General features: G+C 40.7%; 1 protein-coding gene across 14 annotated transcripts in view; it reads left to right on the top strand.

Moving 5' to 3' along the window:
* Positions 1-22,795, top strand: part of PLCB4 (phospholipase C beta 4) — a 422,433-nt gene that overhangs the window by 277,983 nt on the left and 121,655 nt on the right. For all 14 annotated transcript variants that reach the window (XM_049100261.1, XM_049100262.1, XM_049100260.1 and 11 more), the window contains 3 exons: positions 5,013-5,093; positions 5,918-5,977; positions 7,248-7,391. In XM_049100261.1, the coding sequence (XP_048956218.1) occupies positions 5,013-5,093; positions 5,918-5,977; positions 7,248-7,391 (285 nt within the window). The remainder of the gene's footprint in view (positions 1-5,012; positions 5,094-5,917; positions 5,978-7,247; positions 7,392-22,795) is intronic.

Genomic DNA, 22,795 nt, shown 5'->3' with positions numbered 1-22,795 from the left:
ATTTGAAACAGGATATCACATGTTCATTTATTTTTTTAGTGCGTGAATTTAGTTTTGGGGTGCCTTTGATGTGCTAGGCACTTGGAATGCAGATGTGAACCAGAACATCTCAAGTGCTCTGCCCTCGTGGAGGTTATACTTTGGTGTGAAAGCCATACAATAAATCAATACACAAAGAAATAAAAATAATTGGAGATCGCAATTGGTGCAAGCAAAGAAATAAGGTACTGTAATAGAGAATAAAATGTGAGAGACCTTTTAAAAAATATAGAGAAAGCCCCCTCTGAAGACACATCATTAAGGTGAGGCCTGCAGGATACAGAGGAGCCAATTATGCTAAGGGCAGTAGGAAGGGATTTCTGGGCAGGAGAGGCTGCAGGTACAAAGGCCTGGGAGGAACTTGAGGAGTTCAAGGAGAAGAATTTCCACGGCTATAATGAAGAAAAAGGAAAGCAGTGGAAAGTGGCAACATATACAGTCTGAAGAACCCAGCTTGTCTAGGGCCTTTGGTAAGGAGTAGGATTTTATCCTGAATAATGCAGGAATCCATTGAATAGTTTTAATGAACTGATGAAACGTTCAAAGAGTTAATCTGGCTGCTGTGAGAAGAAAGAATTGAAGTGGGAAGATCAGTCCTTGGACATAATGATGATGGTTTGGACCAAAATGGTGGTAAGATGGAGTAAAATGGATATATATGAGTATGAAGGAGATTCATTTAATGGAAGTGAGAGGAGAAAGTCAAGGATGACTTAGTTTTCAATAAATTGGTAGGTACTGGGAACATTTATTGAACTTAAGGTCTCATGCTGGAAAGGCTTGGAGAGAGGGTAAGGAATAAAGCATTCAGTTGTAGGCATTTTAATTTGGAGACATCTGAGTGGAGATGTCAAGTAAAGTTCCGAACTCAGAGAGATCTAGGGCTACTCTTGTAAATTTGGGAGTTACCAAGAAATAGATGGTATTGAAATCAGGGGGGGTTAATGGAAATCTGGGAACATATTGGCAATGAGAATTCTCAGAACCAAGTCCTGGAAACCATATAGAAGTTGAGGATAGAAGAAAAAGAGACTAAAGAACGTAAAGACTGCTAACTCTGGGAAACGAACTAGGGGTGGTAGAAGGGGAGGAGGGCGGGGGGTGGGAGTGAATGGGTGACGGGCACTGGGTGTTATTCTGTATGTTAGTAAATTGAACACCAATAATAAAAAAAAATTAAAAAAAAAAAGAGACTAAAGAAATGATATGCAACCAAAGATTGGAGAGTCTTCCAAGGAGGGACTGGTCTGATGCTCAGAGATCAAATCAGATGGGAAAAAGAATGTGTGTGCTACATTTGGCACCATGAAAGCCATGGTAAACCTGGCTGAAAAAGTAACAGAGGGTGACAGGAAAAGACGGCAGATGGAATTGGTCAAAGATAGTATGGAAGAGAGATAGTAGAGAGGCAGTGAATATGGACAAACTTTTCAAGATATGCTCTAAAGGGAATCAGAAACATAAGGTAGTAAGTGACAGGCAGTGGGAACAACTAGAATGTGTGTCCTACTAGGAATGATCTAGTAGAGAAAAGAAAAGTTGATGTGTGTTGGGTGTTGATAAATGAAAGACTGCAGTCCTTGTGTGAGTGAAAGAGGATTGCATCTGGAGCAGAAATGGTGGAGGGGGGATTGACCCCTATTGGGAGAAAGAATGTTTCATTGAGAGGGAAGAGAGAGAGAGATTCTTATTTTATGGATTTTTTTTTTTACCCAGTGAAGACAGTAATTGTACCCAAGGAGTTTGAGAAGCCACGAAATAGTCCTTTTGTAGAGTGGGGAACCTCTTTAAGAAATAATTTTAAGTTTGGAAGTCATTGTTGACTATTCATGTGAAGTTTGTGATCTTGAATATCAGCTAAAGCCTGAGAATCCAGTTCTGTGATTTTCTTAATCAAATTCGGCAATAAAATATGGATAAGATGGACTTGGTTCTGTGACTAAGAAAACAGAAATGAAACATGGGGATTGAAGGTGTCTGTGAGGGAGTGATTGTAATATTGGGTCATGGAAATTAGCTAGACAACAGTGGAAGGAAAAGGAGGAAGAAGTCTGGTGGATAGTGAATGATCAGCAAGGTTGACAATTAGGAAGTTGTAAAGAAGTCAAATGGATGTAGGAGAATAGATACTGTAGAGGTAGGGACTAGAGGGATCAAGTGACATGGTCCAAGATTGGGACATTAGAAATTGAAATACCAAGGTGGTGGTGATAAGCTCCAGGGGTACTTCATAACTGACAAAGAAAGAGAGAAAAAAAAAATCATTACAGTTAAGGAGGCCAAGGAACTGAAAGTTCCACCTCAAAATAAGTTGTAAAACCATTCTTATTTATCATGTATATTTCATGGATCATTTCAAATCATTATTTGGAAAAGGGTAGGGTACACATAAATAAATAACGATGGTAGTTGATTCATTGTGGGTCTACTCTCTAAATGCCATTTTAGGGCAGACTTCTGAATGTTGTGCACAAGAAATCTGTACTAATGTTAAGAGACTGCTTGGGAAGTAGTCTAAAATGTGTTAATTCTCATATTTTAATTAGTGATTCTTGTTTCTCAATCAGTAATGATACAAGACTCCCTACAGCCTTTTGGTCAAGTTTAATACGTTTTGCATGGCATATAACAGCCTTCTGATCTGGCCCTATTTATGTGTCCAGTCTCATCTGCTGCTACTCCCTTGAGATGTTCTAACCACACCATCTCCTCAGAAGTTCCCAGTGTCTGGTTAAGCCTACAAGCAGCAAATGCTGTTCCCTCTGCTCAGCATGCTGCTTCACCTGGATAACTCCTACCCATTCTCTGAGACCCATTTAGAGTGTAAGCTCTTCCCTGGGTGAAGACTTTTCAAAAAAGTTGAACCATCCAAAAGTGCCATCTTTGTGGGTCGAATATTGGTGATGTCATGTTGTTAGTAATTTGCTACCGCAAATGTAAATTTGAACCATACATTACTGATAGTAGCTACCACTTGCTGAATTATAACTGTGTGCCAAGTACTTTACACTTATCAACTCACTTAATTTCTATGAGCCTGAAAGATATGTTTAATACTTTTATTTAGGGATCCCTGGGTGGCGCAGCGGTTTGGCGCCTGCCTTTGGCCCAGGGCGCGATCCTGGAGACCCAGGATCGAATCCCACGTCAGGCTCCCTGCATGGAGCCTGCTTCTCCCTCTGCCTATGTCTCTGCCTCTCTCTCTCTGTGATGACTATCATAAATAAATAAAATTAAAAAAAATACTTTTATTTATTAGATAAGGATTCTGAGGCTTAGAAAGGGGCCTTTGAAGAGATGATAAAAAATAAATAGTGGAACTGGGTCTTGATTCCAAAGACAAAGATCATACCATGTTCCCATTCTTTGTATTTTTCATTGCTATGTCTGCAGTGCTTAGCATGTGCCTGATATGGAGTTGAAATGTGAAAGAATGAAAGAATGATATTCTTCACCTGTCAGGAGACTACCCAGACAAATTTGAAGGCTAGCTTTGTTCAAGGACCCTAGATTCTGACACTTTATGGTGGCCCAGTATCTTGACATTGGCTTTACCTTAATAAATGTTTCTGTTTCCCTGAAATTTAGAAAGATATGTTTTGATGGGTGAAACTAAGAGTCTGAATGACCCTTAAAGTCTTAATCCTATAATTACTCTTTATTTGTTGTAAGTCACTACCCTGATACACATGTGGCAGACAAGTTCCCTTTTGTTGGCACTATAATTATCTAGGAGGACTAACTACTTCTTTACATTATGAAAAAGACATGGGGATTTATTGACACATGGGTACCAAGTCTTGGTACAAAGCAGTCCAGAGGGCAGAGGGTATCTGGGTTCATTTCCTAAATACCCTTTTTCTTTCATTGATGCAGAATTTTCCTGGTGCTCATAGTCACAATGGTGCTTTCTTGCTAAAGACCGGGAATCCTTTGGCAAGTACAGCATAGCTGCCCTGAGCCCCTGTGGGGGCTAACATTCCTTCTCTTTTTTTTTTTTAAGATTTTATTCATTTATTCATGAGAGACACACAGAGAGAGAGGCAGAGACACAGGCAGAGGGAGAAGCAGGCTCCACGCAGGGAGCCCAATGTGGGACTCGATCCTGGGACTCCGGGATCACATCCTGGGTCAAAGGCAGACGCTCAACTGCTGAGCCACCCAGGCATCCCCCAACATCCTTATTTATTCAAATTTTGATTCTGTAAGTTTCAACAGAATTTCTCGTGTCAAAGTGTACAGCAGTGGTTCTCAAACTTTAGTGTGCATTAGAATCACCTAGATGGGTTGTTGGAATGCATATTTCTGGGCCCTACTTCTGGAGACTCTAATTTGGTCCATCTGGGCAGGAGCACTGGACTCTGCAGTTCAGTCAAGTTCCCATATGATACCGGTGCTGCTGGTCCAAGGACTACACTTTGCATAGCTCAAAATCCTGCTCAAGTCCTGGTTTATAGGACACCAAATGAGATTGGATGTAAAAACAAAAATCTTAGAAGTTTTCTGAGTAAACATCTGAATGATAAGTGAGACAAAAAAAAAAATCAGTGACTTAAAAAAATTATCTCCTGATATTTTGCATTATATTAAATACAGATAACAGTTGCTCTTTTGTGGAGGAAGACCAGTTGGCTGGAATCTAGAAGTCTCTCTCTCTCTCCCGGAGCTCTTCTTCCAAGGCCTTAGAGAAACTTTCTTCTCAATGACCTACAAGGCATCAGTGTGTTTTATATTTAAAGCTACTCTAGAGGCAGATGCTGCATAAAGTTGATCAGTCTTTCAATACAAAACTGAATGCAAAGAGTTTTCAAGATGAAAATATTCTGTAATATAATAGGAAATGTGGTCATTAGATTTAGGATGCAAAAGGATGATTTCTCATTTTCCCTCTTTTACAGGCTAAAAGATATTTGCATTTTTATTAGATTCAAAATGGGGTGAGTCATTCAGATCAACACATTTCTTTTTAACAGGAATCCTTTGTGTTTGAACCCAACTGCCTCTTCAAAGTGGATGAATTTGGCTTCTTTCTGACCTGGAGGAGTGAAGGCAAGGTATAGTACAGGAACCGTGAATTGTTCTTTCCTGCTCTTTGATTTAAACCATTTTATTTCTCAACAAGTAGACAGAAGGCCTCTTGAGGGCATGAACTCTACACTTGCTTATTTATTCAAGGTTTTAAAAATGTGCTTCCATGTGGCAGGCATTGGGGGGATATGGTAGTGATCAAGTACAGTATTCTAGACCTCATAGATTCAGTCTAGGAGAAGAAGCAGGCATCAAAAAATAAATAAATAAAAGGTACAAGTCATTGAGTGTTGTTAAGAGAAGGTTAGGTTGTTACAAGAGTTTAAAACAGGCAGATCTGATTTAATCTTGAGAATCAGGAAGGTTTCCTAGAAGAAGAGATTTTCAAGCTGAGTTTCAGAGGTGCATTAAGAGCATGTTCATCTTGTTACACCCCAGGACTTTACTCAATACATAGCACAGTGCACACATTAAATGGATCTTTGAACTGAATTTTAAAAAGTAGAATTGGAATTCTATAAAAGCATTGTACCCATTTAATATTGCATGTACACACATATATTTAATGAGATACATACACTAATAACAATATTATATGCATAAAGGTAACAGCACTTTATAAACATAAGTAATTATTCAGACTTGCATCCATATATACGAGTATATTTGAAATGGAATGTGTGGGGTCTTGACTATTTCTGATCATTGGGTATTGCAATGACTGCCCTTTGTTTTTCACTCCTTCTCTCCCTTACTGTCATTGGCATTGCCTTCATCATCACATACCTCATCTGTGCCATAGGTCTGGCAGGATTTCAGCTCACTGCTGTATTACATTCTCTCTTTTCAGGAAGGACAAGTGCTAGAATGCTCCCTCATCAACAGTATTCGATTGGGAGCCACCCCAAAGGTACCTGTGATTGATGTTTGCTTTTCTTCTAAACACAGATTTACTTAGGTTGGAAAAGGTTTCTGGAATGCAATGTAACCTTTTTTACTGCCCCAAACTCATCAGCTGGAATGAAGAACAATTTAGAAATCTTTTCATCTATATCCATTGGATGGTTTGGATTGCATTATGTTTAGTTACATTAGAAACGCTATTCCCCTTTCAAAGAGAAGATGCTTGCATGATACTTCCATCATAGAAACAGTTTCCTTAACTCAGAAATTAATTCATCAAGGCCCCCCTCCCTCTGCTGCCATTTTTTAAAACAAACAATGAGTCACTTCTGGTCTGTGGTTAATGTGGAAATTTAAACGACATGGCTAGCTCCATATTTATGCACCTGTGCACGCAGACGTGGGCTCACCTTGGAGGCTCAGTCTGCCTCTGAGAGAAAAGATGACAGAGCATGTAAATCCATCTTCTTCACAGTGATTGATTTGTTTGAATAAGAAGCTGTTTACATAGTGATGTGAGGAATTTAAAAGCTGGCCTTTTTCTAGAATATTAAAGCATCGTATTTATTCCCATTTTCATAATAGCTCTGCAGGTTTTTAGATGTCAAAAACAAAATTATGTGAATCATTTTGTTTGTCTTTTTCAAAAGCTGTCCTCTTTTACGTTAGCTAAAATTCCTGTGTAACTATGTTGGCATTTCCTCTTGAGTTCTTTTGGAGGACAAAGATGCTATTTTATTTGATAATTATGGTAAACATACACTCTCTTCGTTCCAAATGAAGATGTCATGGCTTCTAGAGATGAACATACTCTTTGTGTCCAGGTTACTTGAAAGCCTTAATCTTATTTTTTTGATAGCCCTTGGTGGCTGGCTGTGGCAGTGTCTATGTTTATTTGCATGAGATGCTAGTGACTGTCCTCTGCTGACAGCTGCCTTGGATCTTTGGGGCCTAGGCAGGACCCAGTCAGAGCCTTTTCATTCCATTAGCATCTTCCAGGTCCTCCAATAATTACAACAAAGCACCTGAAGAAAGACCCTCACACCTAGTTTTCTGAATCAATAATATTATAATACTTTTCTTACTACATGAGTTCGTAGTATGTAGCATTACAAGTTTTACCTCTACAAGTTTTAGAATAATGCTAGATATCAGGGCATTTTTAGATCAGAAAGAAAACATTTGTCCTTCTGTGTATTTTTACATCAATTGAGCATGTTTCCTCCATGCTCTGTGATCTAACAATTTTTTTTTCCTATTTGTGTACTTCTATACAGGATCCCAAAATCTTGGCCGCTCTTGAGGCTGTTGGAAAGTCAGAGAATGATCTGGAAGGGCGGATAGTTTGTGTCTGCAGTGGCACAGATCTGGTGAACATCAGTTTCACATACATGGTGGCTGAGAATCCAGAAGTAACTAAGGTAGCCTCGGTGAAAAGAACCTCCCTTCCTTACCCCCCATGTGTATATATGTGGTGTGCATAGTATTTTATGTATTATTTTCATATATATATTAAAGCTGTATAGTAATAATTTTAACTTAAAAATATATTTCCATTGTCTAGCTGAAATGTTGTAGAAAATTCAGCAAGCACAAAACTCTTTTAGTGCATCACTTAAGTAAACCAAAAGTCCAGGTACTTCTGTCAATAAGTTGTAGGAGAAACTAGCCCAGCACCTGATATACTAGAATGTACATAGTAATCACCTTGGATTTTGTTAAAATGTGCATTCTGTTTCAGTAGGTCTGAGATGAGGACAAAATTCTCCCTCACAGGTTCCTAGCTGATGCCCATGCTGCTGTTCTGAGAACCACGGTTTGAATAGCAAAGGGCTAGATCAGCACTGTCCAGTAGAAATATAAATCAAGCCACAGATATCATTGAAATTTTTCTAGCAGGCACATTTAAAGAGTAAGAGGAACAGGTGAAATTAATTTTGATAAAATAGTTTATTCACAGTATACCCCTAATACTGTCATTTTTACTTATAGTAATTATAAAATTTTTAATGACATGTTTTACATCCTTTTTATAGTAAGCCTTCAAAATCTCATGTGGGTTTTTAATTCAGCCAAGCTGTATCTGAAGAGCTCAATAGCTACATATGGCTAATGGCTACCATATTAGACAGTGCAAGTCTAGATGATAAAGCTATCCAAGCTCCACCCCCGCTCCAGCCCTAGAAGTTATTAAAGAATGGGGGCATGATCCATCTTTTAATACCATATCCAGTATACCATTGCCCTGGCTAATGAGTTTCAAAGTGATTTTGGCCAAAGTAGAAAGCCTCAAAAATAAATCACTTTTCTGCAAGTTCTAAGTATCCTTCTATAATAGATGTGAGGAGGGCTTAGCCTTGATTCTCCTGTTGCAGAGACATGGGTTTGAGGGGGGTAGGAAGGCATTTTATTTTCCCATTTTAATCCTAACAGAAGAAACTCAGTGTAGGGTTGAATGAGAAAACCATTGTTGCAGATATCGGGTTTTACAGCTAGACTGAGAACATACAGATAAGATCATCTGACAAATCCAAGCATAGAAGACTTAAACCTGGCCCACAGCTAACTGGTGGCAGAAATGAGTTCTGTAGACTCTTGAGACCCTGTAGGCTCTTTACCACCACTCACAAAGTATGGTCCGCATTCCAGCAACACAGCCTCACCTAGGAGCTCCTTATACTTTAGAGTATCAGGTCCACACAGACCTATAGATCCACAATCTTCGTTCTTTTAACCAGACCCTTCCCACCCCCTGCCATAGATGGCTCAGATGTGCGTGAAGTCCGAGATGCTCCCATACTTAGGATTTAGAGCCAGGAATGGATGTTCCACATCACAGGAGAGCCTACATTTCTGTCTTGTGGTGGTTTTGCTGGTTTTGTGCTGTTATTACAAGTTATCTTGCTTTGGGAGAACAGAAATTGCAAAGCCTTCAAGTTCTTTTATGATTTTGCTTAGATCAACACCAGTTTGAATGGTTTCTTAAGAGAACCCTTCTGATCTAAATGTGTATTGTTCCTGTTTTCTGTAGTCACGCCTGCATATTTGCCACAGAGGTCGTTTTTAGTCGCTGTTTGCCATAGCAACATTCAATCCCAGAAGTCCATGCTGACCACTCATAAAAAGATTTGTTAATCAGATACAGATCTTGGGCTGCCCAAAATTTTGCAAAAAGACAGTTTTGCAGACCTGTGTTTTCTGGCTTTTGTCAGCTTGTCATATTGCAGACGGTATGACTTGATGTAGGCTTGGGCTTTGGGACCAGGTTGCCAAGGCTCAAATCCTTGCTGTTCGCTAGCAGCTGTATGGCATAGACACACGGCTTACTCCTCTGTGCCTCATTTTCTTTTATCTGTAAAATGGGAGTAATACCAAAGTATCTGCTTTTAGGATTGTCATGAGGATTGCATGAGTTAGTACATGGAAAGTGCTTAGTACAGAAGGCTTTTTAGTGAGTGTTAGCTCTGATGATCACAGAGCCACAGAATGTTAGAACAGGAAATGGAGTTTAGGAAGCACTTCCTACCACATCAGATGAGTAGGCAGAGGCCAAAGAGTTAAAAGAACTTACGACTACAAATCAGGCTGGGCCAGAGTCTGGCCTGACATTCAGGCTTCGTGGCATTCCATGTGATACTACTGCCACCCCACCTATGCCCTGAGCAAGTACAGTCCTAGGAAGATGGCTCAAATCAATAAATCCCATGTTTTGGCTTTCCCTGGTTTGATTGCTATCATAGTCCATTTCATTTATTTCCTTGAGAGAGAGAGCGTACAAGCAGGATGAGGGGCAGAGGAAGAGGAAGAGAGAGAATCTTGGGCAGACTTCATGCCCAGTGCACAGCCTGATGTGAGTCCCGATCCCAGGACTCTGGGATCATGACCTGAGCAGAAATCTGGAGTTGGGCACTCCATTTGGTTAACTGAGCCATGCACATGCTCTGGTTCATATAATTTTTAAATTACAATGAACATAAACAGGTTTGGAAATAAACAAGTAACTCATAGTAATCATGCAAAGTGAGAACAAAGGGTCCAACATATTGGATGTTAGCTTAGTAACTGTGAGAGTTTAGCATTCCCTGGTCAGGGGTTTTTGCTTGTTTTGTGAACATCTGACAGGTACTAGTCTGACCAGGGAGAGATAAATCGAGAGAGTTTCTTTTAAAAAAAATATTTATTAATTCATGAGAGATACAGAGAGAAAGAGAGAGAGAGAGACAGAGGGAGAAGCAGGCTCCATCCCGGGAGCCTGACATGGGACTCGATCCGGGTCTCCAGGATCAGGCCCTGGGCTGAAGGCGGCGCTAAACCACTGAGCCATCCAGGCTGCCTGAGAGAGTTTCTAGTATAGAACTTGTTTAGGAGTATTTATCCTCTGAGATTCTTGAGTCTGTTTTTAATTTCTCGACTCTTACAACACTTAGGACCTGACCATTCTGAAAAACAAACAACCAAACAAAAACTACTTTACCAAACTTTTCATCCAGGCTAATGGGCCAACTTTCAGCTTTATATACTCTCCATAGAGAATCAGCTTTCACAGGGAGGAGGAACCTTTCCTGACTTTGAGCCAAAGCCATTTTACTTTGTTCTTCCTTTTTCCCCATGGGATTCTCTGTTATTTTTTCTCTTTATTTCAAGTGGATATTTTAAGTTTGCATAGTATCTGAGTTTCTCAGAGTTGAGGTTTCAAATAAATAGAAAATATTTTCCAGCACATGTGACTGCAAAAATATGATTGTGCTTTTCTTCAATAAAAGAGGACACCGGTATAGAAAACATCTTGTAGCTCGGCTTGTATTTCCTTCAGCTGCCTTCTCTGCTTAAAGAGGCAAGAACTTGCCTTGCGCTGTACCTCATTGGAAGATCTGAGCTCAGGGCAGCCCAGGTGGCTCAGTGGTTTAGCGCAGCCTTCAGCCTAGGGCGTGATCCTGGAGACCTGGGATCAAGTCCCACGTCGGGCTCCCTGCATGGAGCCTGCTTCTCCCTCTGCCTGTGTCTCTGCCTCTCTTGCTCTCACTCTGTGTCTCTCGTGAATAAATAAAATCTTAAAAAAAAGGAAGATTTGTACTCAGTTCTACATCCATTCTGCCCTACAAAATAAATGCCGAATGGTATCGTCAACTTACATCCAAATCTAGACCTTTCAGCCTTCACCCACTGTCCTCACAAGCTGCTGAGACCACAGACGCCTTCCTTGCTTCCCACATCTGCCTATTACAAACACCCTTGTCCCAAGGATCTAGCTGCTTCTCACCACCGCCATCACTACAGTGTGCCCCAGGCCATCTCCCCTCACTGGGTTCTCTGCCTTGGCCCTGCCCCTTTGAGTCTTTTCTCAAAATAGCAGCTGGAGGGATGCTTTGAAAATGTGATTCAGATCACAACACTCCAAGACTTACAAGGCCCTGTAAGAAGCCACCCGCACTACTTTTTCCTTTCTGTCCTTCTCTTCCTCTCTCGTCTTTTGTATTTCCCTCCAGCTCCAGGGACTTTGCATTTGCTGTTCCTTTTGCCTGAACACACTCTTCCCCCAGTTACATGCACTGCTTTCTCACTCACATTTCTTATGTCTCTACTGGAATATGGCCTCAGCTCCCCATCTTGCCACTCCATGGGTCTCCCTCACTCCTTACCCTGCTGTACTGTCTTCATAGCATTGATCACTATATACCATTTATTCATTATTCTCTTCCTCTGCTGACTAGGGCAATGTCCTGTTCACTGCTATATCCCCAATATCTAGGAATGTCAGTGCCCAACATTTAGTAGGTGCTCAATAAATTCCCACTTTACTGAGGTCTTTATATTGACAGAATCAATGAATTCTAACCTGTGTGATAAATGTGTATAATTCTGATTGCTAAACACCTCCAGTTTTGTACCGCCAGTTTGGTTGTAAGAGAAGTTAGGAAAGACAAGAAGCCTGAGAAAATTTGATGACAAGAAGCCTGAGAAAATGGGATGCATTTATACTTAAAAGGTCTGGGATTCCACAGTGTTATTTTTAGAGTCCCTTTGCAGGATATACATGGGGACTGTCACTGAGAATCCACAACAGACTGGAGGTTTTAACCTGGTGTCTTCCTTTTTCCAATTTAGATCATTATTTAATGTTTGCCTTAATCCCTCCTGTCCTTCAGTTAGAAAATTTAGCTTTTTTCCTTTCTTTAAAAAAAAAAAACCCTCTGTTAAAAGGAATGGCTAGCAAACTGTTGGCCACTTCTTCCTCTAATATATGTGCCTTTGGGTAACAGGTGAATCAGATAGGTCGCTTAAAATGCCTGTGAATAAAAGCAGTCGCAAGAAAATGGTATTGTCCAGTTTTTTTCTGAGCTGTAATAAAGCGTTTTTTTTTTTTTCCTGGATCATCCTCATCTCTTTGCAAATAACACAGAACATTATAACTGTGTTCCTTAGTTAGAAAAGCAACTCGGTTTCTCTTCTGTATTTTTTCTCTCTCGGAATGCAACCAGCTTGGAAGGAATTTGTCTCTGGCTTGTTGAAGGGAGTTCAGATGTCTTTCATTAAGTTACAGCTGGCACTGCACAGCAAACTGAAATCACAGAGTCACTGTACATAAGATGGAAATGCAGCCCTCATTTAAAATCCCCAAAAATAAGTGTGTTATTTTATACTAAGTTGAATTTTCCTTTGATTACAAAAATAAGCTGTTTTTATGAGGTTCAAAATGCAAAGATTTGGACTGAATTTAGACAATTTCCAGACTGCTCATTATGCTTCATGCAGGTTGTAAATATTTGGCAAACTCTATAAATTATGCTTTGTAACCAAGTCCTCAAATAAGCCCATGAATAAGTACCATAGAAATTAAACTATAAAAATGTTATGTGTTCTTTTTTGTATACAAAAAAGATAAAGTCAGGTAGTTTATTACAGATAATAAAATCTTATTTTAGTAGACTGGATTGAATGACAAAACCACTTTGCTGAACTTGAATTATGTTAAGTGGAAGGGCTAACTACAAACTTCCGTGGGAAAAGCCCTGTAGAACCTCCCTCCTCTCACCTAGCTTTTCTCCTCCCAAACACAGAGCTTCTCAGAGGGATTAGACCACTGGCCTTACCTGGGAGCCTCTAAAAAATGCAATTTCCCCCAACCCAAGAAATCTGAAATTCTGGGGCCAAGCCCAGGAATCTATTTTAAACTAAGTTCCCAGGTGATTTTTTTTAAGACTTTATTTATTTATTCATGAGAAACACAGAGAGAGAGGCAGAGGGAGAAGCAGACTCCCTGTGGGAAGCCCTTTGCGGGTCTCAGTCCTGGGACCCCAGGATCATGACCTGAGCCAAAAGCAGATTCTCAACCAGTGAGCCACCCAGGTGCCCCTGCCAGGTGATTCTGATGCAGGATGAAGTTTGGGTCCTGTTGCTTAGTGTACAAATGGACTTAGTTGAAAATTCACAATGACTGTGAACTTAAATTTTTATCAAATTGATTGACTACAGCAAACAGGTTAATCTGTAGACCTATGGATTATACTAGCCTAGCCATTGATTTAGTATTCACAAGTAAGAACACAGAAAGCACCATTAAAATGAATTAGCACCTGTGACCCTAGCAATAGCCTTGTTTCAGAGCACTCCCTGTTAAAATGCTGTTTCTTTGAACATGGAGTTTTAATTGTATTATATATGCCCGTGGTTGTCAAAGTGTAATCTCCAGACTAGCAGCTCAAGCAGTACCTGGGAACTGAATTAGTGATGCAGATTCTCAGGCCCTGCCCCAGCCCTACTGAATCAAGTAACCTCGTGCTTTCATGAGCCCTCTGGTGCTTCTGATGCACACACAAGTGTGAGAAGCACTGCCCTGTGGAGAAGCTCAATGAGGAGTGTTTATATCCCGCTTCTCTTGAAGAACTTACACCAGCTCCCTGGTCTGCTGCCCAGGCTCACCTGAGCCAATGCCTACTGGATGCTAAAGTGGTAACTTATAAGTCTCAGCTTCCTATCATCCAAGCCCTGATTTACTGATTGATTAAAGTTTTTTACCCCATCACCTCCATGTTTTTTGAGGCTCATGAATATGTGAAGTGAAGCAGTGAGGGCCAGTTTAGGAACTTTTTTTCAGGACAGAGCTGTGAGCGATGAATCAGCAAATGAGTGGGTGTGTGTTGTAAGCTTTAAGTGCCTCATCCCATCTAGGTGTTTTCTTCTTGCACATGAAGATAATGTGGTTCGTTTGTCTTATTGCTGAAAATATCATTCTCTCTCTGCCTTTGGAAGGAGGGCTGCGTTCATTTGGCTTATCTGTGGAGTGGATGACACTTGTCTCCTTGGGCCTCCCATGACCCCCTTCTATCTCTCTTGTTCCCTCGGTTCTCATTCTACTTTTAAAGACCATCTGTTCCAGAACTCAGTACTTCAGTATCTCATCCATGGTGGCACTTTGTCATCCCTGAACTTAGTTATTTATCTACATGCGACCAAGTTCCTTTAGACCACAGGTTGCAAATTCTGCCTACAGAAGCCAGGAAGATGATGTGAATAATGAAGGAGGTCCAGGTGAGGACAAATAAGGGAAGGTATAGACAGTAACAAGTTGGAGGGTAAATATACCCTCCGGGGGTGGAGGGCAGCATCTACCTATTTCCAGACAATTTTCCAACTATGTAAGAATATGGCTCTTAAGGTTGCTAGATGGTTGAAGATGGTAGTTTTTTTTCCATAAGATTCTAGACATCTGGATTTTTTTTTTACATGAAATCTCCTGATGTTAAAATGTTGACAAACATATTCATTTTTTTAAACACCATATGTACCAGTGACAGACCTGTCTGTCGCTCATTGAGAACCTTAGCTCTAGACCTCAGCCAGCATACAATATGAATATACTTACACTAAGATGAATGCTAATATTTACCTAATGTGTTCACTTCATTGACATTATAAATGAAGATGCCCGTCTTTTTTTTCCCCCTTTTTACCTTCTTCTATCCAGCTACTCATCCAAGAATTACTTTTTGATGAATTCTCAGGTTGGATAAATCATTTTTACTACATAGGCTTTTTTGTTCTCATTTATAAAAGTAGGGAGTTTTGCCAAGTGACTTTGAGGTTATTTTCTCCTTTAAGAGCTTAGAAATCTGTTTCAAGAAAAAGTATACTAGATGCCAAGGAGGATACAGATTAGTTGCTTTGGAGGACACTTGTATTTATGTAGAAGTCCCTAGCCTAATCTGGGCCATATTACCATCTCCAAAGCCAGTCCGCAAACTGCTAAGATAGGAGGTTCTGTGGTTGGGGAGCAGGGGAGGGGGGGTGGGAGAGTAAGTATTTCCATAAAAGAGGCAGGACTTTGCTCCCAGCAGAGGGAGGGCCTGCTGGTCCTGTTACAGTGATATCTACAGTGTAGATATGCAGTCCACCAGAAGACAGAAGGCTGTGCACATGGGGGTTAGCACATGAGAAGATTCAAAGCAGAAATTATTGCCCCTGCAATGGCAGATCCAGTGTGGAGACTGGAGTGGACACTTCTGATTGGGAAATTGGAAAATCAGGCTAAACATATGCCCTACTGGGAGTGCCAAGCAAGATACTTGACGTAGAGTCCATCCTGAAGATTCTAGGGAGGTAACAGAAGGTCATGCCTTGTGTTGTAGGAGGGATGCAACACAGTCTTTATATTCTAAGATCAACACATGGTAATAACATGTGGCTGAGAGCATCGCTCCTCAAAGTCTTGTCTGGATCAGCAGTAGCAGCATCACCTGGGAACTTGTGAGAACAGAATCTCAGGCCCTGCCCCAGACCTGATGAATCAGAATCTACATTTGAACAAGGTCTGGTAGGTACTTTGCACATTACAGTTTGAGAAGTACTGAGATATAATTCAAGAAAATCAGTTGTTTTGGGTGGTAACCAGTGACATGTGGAGGAAAGACCTGAGAAACCTCTGAATATGGAATCAAGAGGGTTTGTTTCTGGGTGAGGTTAGAGAAGCTAAGGTGAAGACTAGATTTTAAGTCTGATTAACTGCCAGTGTGATGATATGGTTATCAGAAAGTGAGGGCCTGGTTACTTTGGGACAGAGTGGGGAAGTGACCGTGAATTTGTTTAAAATATGTTCTCTAAGAGTGTATATGCCATGGGACTGGCTGTGGATCCTGCAATTCAAAGGAGCTCACTCAGTAGTTAAGAGCTCTTGGGACTTGTCTGTGGACCAGCCCTGGCCTGGATGTCCCTGTGTCTGCATCTTTAGCCTCTTGGCATTCTAAAAACATCTCTCTTTGGGGTGCAAGGTGACTCAGTTGGTTAAGTCCCCAACTCTTTCTTGGTTTGGGCTTAGCTTATGATCCCATAGGTAGTGGGACTAAGCCCTGTGTAGGGCCCCCTGATCAGCAGGGGGTCTGCTTCCTCCCCCCCCCCCCCGCCGCTTTCTGCCTCTGCCCCACTCCTGCTCACACATGTATGTGCTCGCGCTCTCTCAAATTTTAAGAAAAATTAAAAATAAATAAAAACACCTATATATTTTCTTCTGAAATCCTCTAATTATTAGTCAAGGGTGGATTTTTACCGTCATTTCTCACAGCATCAAACTTACTTAAAAGTAAACCTCCTTGTCAAAGTCTATGTTCAGGAACTGGGAGTCGGAGCTAACATAGGTTTTATTGTCCTTTTAGGGAGTCTTCTCATCTGAATCAGTGAGGTTTCCTTGGAGTTGTGGGAGGAGCAAAGTGGGGAAGAAGCTTTGAGCTATAGCTTAGAGCCCTCCTCTGCAGCAACACTGAGCACACTGGCAGTCATTATACACATTTGCATGGACTATGCGTTTTTATACAGTTCACTGGTGTTTCCTGAACACAGGAGGAGGATTGCTCATGGTAAAACAAGTACTTCTACTACATTCTAGTACAAAGTGCAGAAGAGTAAAAAGAAAAGAAAATAACCCTTCTCCAAAGAGTGTATTACCCCATCTTCCATGTCTTTTTTTTTTTTTTTTTTTTTTTCCTAATCTGAAGTGAAATTCACATAGTGTAAAATGAACCACTTTAAAGTGACTGGACAATTTAGTAGAGCACAGTGTTAACAACCTCCTCTGTCTAGTTCTAGAATGTATCATCCTTCCCACAAAGGAAACCCCGTTCCCCACTCCCTACAGCCACCCCAGCGTGTCTTTTTAATTCACACAATTACTTTTATACATAGTTGGGCTCATACTGTTTATAGAGTTTAATGTACTGTATTTTATCATATAAAATTTTTATCATGTACATTTTCTTGGTCTTTAAGATGGTAAACCTCTATGATCTCTGAGGTGGATTTTCTTGGTGTTACCAGTATTTCCTTAGAAACCTTCCAACCCCCTGGGTGCCTCTCTGCAGAATGCAGGGACTTTGTGAGGGACAGGTTTTCATTGCAGGGGCCTCTCAAGCTCTCACTGTTGTGTTTCATCAGCTTGACAGGTTTCCTAAGAAGAGCCTCTATGCTCTAGGCCTAGCCCAGAGCAGCTCATTTTGCCCTAATTGTGAGTGTTATCAAATGACTCCACCAAGGGAATGCAAAATGAGTTACTCTAATTGCTCCAGAAGCATAATATGAAGTTTGGATTTCACCCTTTGGCCCCTGGGAGAGAAAACTGTCACTAGCTTTAAATTGCTTCTCTACTTACCACATAGCTCCAGTTTTCACTGCTGGTAGAAGTTGCCATTGTGAACATAGTATATGTGTAAAACAAGCCTATACGTGTTTGTATGTTTTCTGATCTTGAAAGAATAAGATGCATGAGGAGATGGGTAGGAACTTCACCTCACATATGAGACCTTGCCACCTCTGAGCACTATGATCTGGAGCAAGTTTAATGATCACAGTTGGGGGCTTGCAAAGTGCAGCCAGGAGCCCAAACCCAGCCATCATCAACCTGAGCTGGTATGGCCAATGAGCTAAGAACTGCTTTTACCTTTTTAAAGAGTTGTTAACAAAACATAAAAACCATATGACACAGCATCATATGTGGCCTTCTTAAAGCCTAAAATACTTATTTTCTGGCCCTTTATAGAAATGTTGGCTGATGATCCCCGATAATTAATAATAAGAGCAGTACCAGTGGAAGTTTTTAGTTTATACTGAATACAGGATAATGTTCAAAATGCTTGACATATATGATCTGATTTAATTCTAAGAACAATCGTCCGGGATGGGCATAGTTATTATCATTTTACAGGGGAAGAAATAGTTCCAGAGAGGTTGAGTAACTTGCCCAATGTCACACAGCCAGTAAGCGGCAGCGCTGGTATCTTGAACCCAGGCATTGAATTCATTTTACATCCAACCAACGACTTCCCCCTGAACATTGTAAGATTTTACTGTACTTTTGAGGTTAAAGTTAATGTCCTTATCTGTGGGAGCTGAAATCATATAGTAGCACTTCCCAAATTGGTGGTCTGCAAAATACATTAGTCACAAGAGCCTATATTTAAAGGAGGGTGTCTGGTCAACAAAGCATGAGAAAGCCTTGTTAGGTTTCTTTACTGTAGCATTCCATGAAGCACTATTATTCTGGTATGAATCTCCACCCAGGTGGCAAGGGAAGAGTGGTATTCAGCTATTTTCCAAACCTTTTTTTTCTTTTAATGTCCTTATTTTTGCCTATTGAAGTTACAGAAATGAAACTCTTCCAGAACTACTGCTTTGCATAAAAAAGTCAACAAACAATGTCATAGAGGCATTCTTGGCCCAACATTTTCCAGAAATATGAAAGCAGCATAATCTAGACATTCGTTGGTTCATCCTTACATACATATTCTTTTATTCCTTTTTCTTGCTGCCATATTTCCCAACCCCCCCCCCCCCGACCCACCCCCATCACCACCTTTCTTGTCACCTGGGACGGTTAGGAAACTCTTCCATAAAGGATAGAAAGGCAATGAAACTGAAACACACTGATTTAGGTATTTTTAGTATCCTTTATTGAAAGTCCTATTTAGTTTATGGGAGTACCTCTAGATTTGAGGTGATGAGCGCTACAGGCTGATAACTCTAGGCCAGAGTGCCAGAGGCTCCTTGATTGATTATATTTATCACAGGGCCTCTGCATGGTAAGATAGTATTCATTTTGGCAGGGCTTAATTTGCCAGTGTCATTAGCTGGCACATGTCAGGAGGAATGTGATGTTAGGGATTATAAGTACAGGCATCCACCAGAGAAACAACTTCATGAATACCTTTTAATGCACCAACTGTTGATACTTCTCTTACCACCAGGATTTTGCAGATTTGACAGTTGAGCCCCAAAATGCACTTTGACAAAGCTGGCTTCTGACTGGCATAGAACAGAATGCTCTTGGTTTTCTTAAAATCTTAAAATTCTTCAGTTATTTTAGACTTCTCCATGCGGTTCCCAAAAAATGTCACATAAAATAAAGCAAATATCTCATTTTGGTTTTGAATGAGTTCTGCAGTTTGTAGGAACAGAGCTGCTCTGTTAACCTGGGTCAGGAAAGAACATCGTGTTAATCATTCAAAGTCTGTAAGCACAAGTGAACATAAGGCATTAATGTATTCTGAATGTATAGATGTACTTCATTTTCTTCTTCATGTCTCTTCAGCTGGATCTGCAAAATAAACTGACAAGAGACCAATTTACAGAGAAAAGGCATGCAAATTTATTAATTTTTAATTTTATGTACATGGAGCCTCACAGCGGGAAGTAAATACTCCAAGGATCAGGGCTATTTGGGAGTTTGTATATCCTCTTATTAAGGGAAAGAAAGGAAGCAAAAGACCACTTCTAGGATAGCAAATGATTTTTAGGAGCGTTAAATGGGTCCTTAGGAGAATAGATCGACATGAGAATTTTGTGACAATTTCTGTGTGTGGAGCCAACTTTTCGTCTTCCAGAAGGGAAATTTAGAGCTGCTCCTGAGTAGGGATTCATGACAGTGGGGTTCTTTTAGGTAGGCCCTGCTTTTTTTAGTAAGCTAAGGGATTTCAGGAATTCAGATTCCTTCGGCTCAAAATAATTTTTATACTAGAGTGTCATATTTGGGGGGTGGTGTATCTTGATTCCCTTCAACAGTCTATTTATTGGAGTAGATATCTGGCATAGGATGTGCTTACTTGAGACAAGGTGCTATGGATGCAATAGGACATTTTATAGGGTATTGATAAAAGCAGTCTTAGGTAATTCAAAAGTTGTCTCTTGGAGTGATAATGAACAGAAACCCGTTTGGTAGGGGAATTTGACCCTTGGGCTTCTGAATGATGACCCAGAACAGCACAGTGTTCTCTCATTTCTTATGACTATTTAGAGGTTCTTTTTGACCTAACTACCTACCGTTGTCAAGATAACCAGCCAGGCTGACAGGTTGTTTTGACTGTCTATAAGTGACTAAACTAATCTTGACTAGGAAAGCAAAAATATTATACAGGCCCAGCCAGATTTATCTTTCACACACAGCCACACATACTCATCTATGACCCCTTATTTCCTGCCCAGATACTCACTCCCAATGCTCTGAAGGTGATTTAAGAACCAGATGGAACTTAATACATTCCTCCTTTTACCTTGATCAGCTTTTCTCAAGGGCAGAGAACAGCAAATGAAAAAATTCTATTTTTCTGGAAGACACTCATTACCATCTCAGGAAAAAAAAAAGGGCCCTGGTTGCTCCTCCTTTTCTCTTCTCTCCTCTCTAGGTTCTTGGAGATTTGAAAATTTTATCAGAATTCTTATTGACTTCCCAAAGGCTTTTGTGATTAGTCTTTTGAGTTGTTCACTCTACTGACCTTGGATTTCTTTCTGCAAAATCCCCATGATTGGGCCCCAGTTTTAGTAGTTCACTATTGGTCATCATGGGCTCCCTAATTTCCCCTTTCATTCTGGGTTTATCAACTGGATTGTATCTGGGATTGCAAGTGGAATTCCTTTATTGTACATGAGACTCTTCAGCCTCTATCTTGCACTCTTCCTCTCTCTAGGTAACAATTGTGGTGGCTTTCAGGTTTCTCTGCCTGGTTTGTTCTTGCCTTCAATGCTGTCATTGTCTGCCTGTTTGCCTTCTGTCCCAGGCCAGGAGGGAGTTTCCAGCATTGTCATGGATATATCCTTGTGACTGATGCTCTTCGACCTCCATTTCTCTCCCCTTAGGAGATCACCCGGAGTTGTTGATATAAAAGGGAAAATTGTTTTATTTTTTTCTTCTTAACGTGATGTAGAAGTTGGTCTGTGATAAACAAACATTGGTAGATCTGCTCCCATTTAATTTTAGAGAGGATTCAGCATCCTAGATGAGCGCATTTGAAGGGTACAAATGTGAATTTTTGTTTTGTTTATGTCAAGTCCTGCCTAAATCATTAGCCTCTCTGCTCTCCTGTTTCTGCCCTTGGGGTTTGGTAATCCCTGGGTCAGTCCCTGGGCCAGGCCCTACCTTAGCCCTGGGACAAAAGCTACTGGGAACAAGACTTTAGGAACACAGACACTTGGCCTGTAGTTAGTCCTGATGCTTTGTTGACTGCAGCTCTGGTGCTCATGCCTGATCCCTGGACCAGTGGTGGCATGAGTACCCTAGTTCTGAGAAACAGGCCCCCATCTGATTTCTGCACCAGTTATCTAATTAAGTGTTCTTCCTAAAGCCCAGGCTTCCAGGCCCGGCCTGTCCAGATTCTGTGCTTGCACCTCTCTTGCAATCCAGGGGAGCTGTTATTTCTAACTGGCTCCTGCAGGGCCATCTCCTGCTGCCTACTAAGATCCTGGAACATTACCAGCAACTGAATTTGCTGTGTCTGTGGAAATCCTTTTAGCCAGCCTCCTTCTGGCTGCTGCTCTGCTTTTGTCATGCCTGTAACTTTCTTTACGATACTTCAGCACACACAGGGATGTGTATGTGAATTTAATCCAAAACAGGGGAATGAAGATTTAAAATTCGATGTGTCTCCATTGGCAGTACTCACCCAAAGGATGCTTAGTTAGCATTTGAAAACTTTGAATCAAAAGCTCATAGGCCATTCATTATATATAAATTGTACCTCAATTAAATTGTTTAAAAACAAAACCAGACAAGCCTATCCTCCTGAGGCCACCTCCACATGCTCTTCAATTATCTTTATCCATGATGAGTACCAGATGCTCTGATACTAGCATAATGTAATTGTTGCATTAGAATCATCTAGAGGGCCTGTTAAAATGCAGATTTCTGGGCCCCATCCCCAAGAGTGGCTGAATCTGTAGATTATAAGTGGGGCCTGAGAGTTGGCATTTCGAATAAACTCCTTTAGGATGCTTGTGCTGCTGATCGGGGGACCACTTGAGAAAAGCTGGCATAAAGGAGAGTAGAGCTGCTTTTTCATTGGTGGAACTTCTTAATGGTATACCAGGTATGTGATTTTTCCAGAAATAATGTACAAACACTGCCACTCTTGTGTGAACAGAGCACAGAAGTCAAGCTAGCCCACATGGCATCTCTTGGAAGATGGTAAGAAATGCAGACTCCTTAGCACAGACACTAGACTCATTGAATCTAAACCTGTACTTTAACAAAATTCCCAAGTGACACAATACATGTTAAAGTTTGAAAAACACTGGCCTAAACCAAATGTAGCACACATGGTCTGGTTCAGTGGCTCTAAGCTGTAGATTCACATTTGAATTATCGACAGTGTCTGAAAGATAGATTGAGGGTCCAACTATGCTCAGATTGTGAATGAGAATCTCCAGGAGAGGCATCCAAGCTTCTGAAATGTCTTATAAACTTCCCTGGAGCGGGGGGTTCCAGGGTACAACAAGCTCTGGGAACTATTAATCTGACCCCTAAGTAATATCCACATAGTATTCTGATAATAGTTTACCAGCTGGAAATGTCTTT

This window comes from Canis lupus, chromosome 24, assembly GCF_003254725.2.
Source record: "Canis lupus dingo isolate Sandy chromosome 24, ASM325472v2, whole genome shotgun sequence".
Classification (NCBI taxonomy): Eukaryota; Metazoa; Chordata; class Mammalia; order Carnivora; family Canidae; genus Canis; species Canis lupus.
Note: the sequence above shows the minus strand (reverse complement) of the source record. Positions and strands in the feature narration are given on the sequence as shown.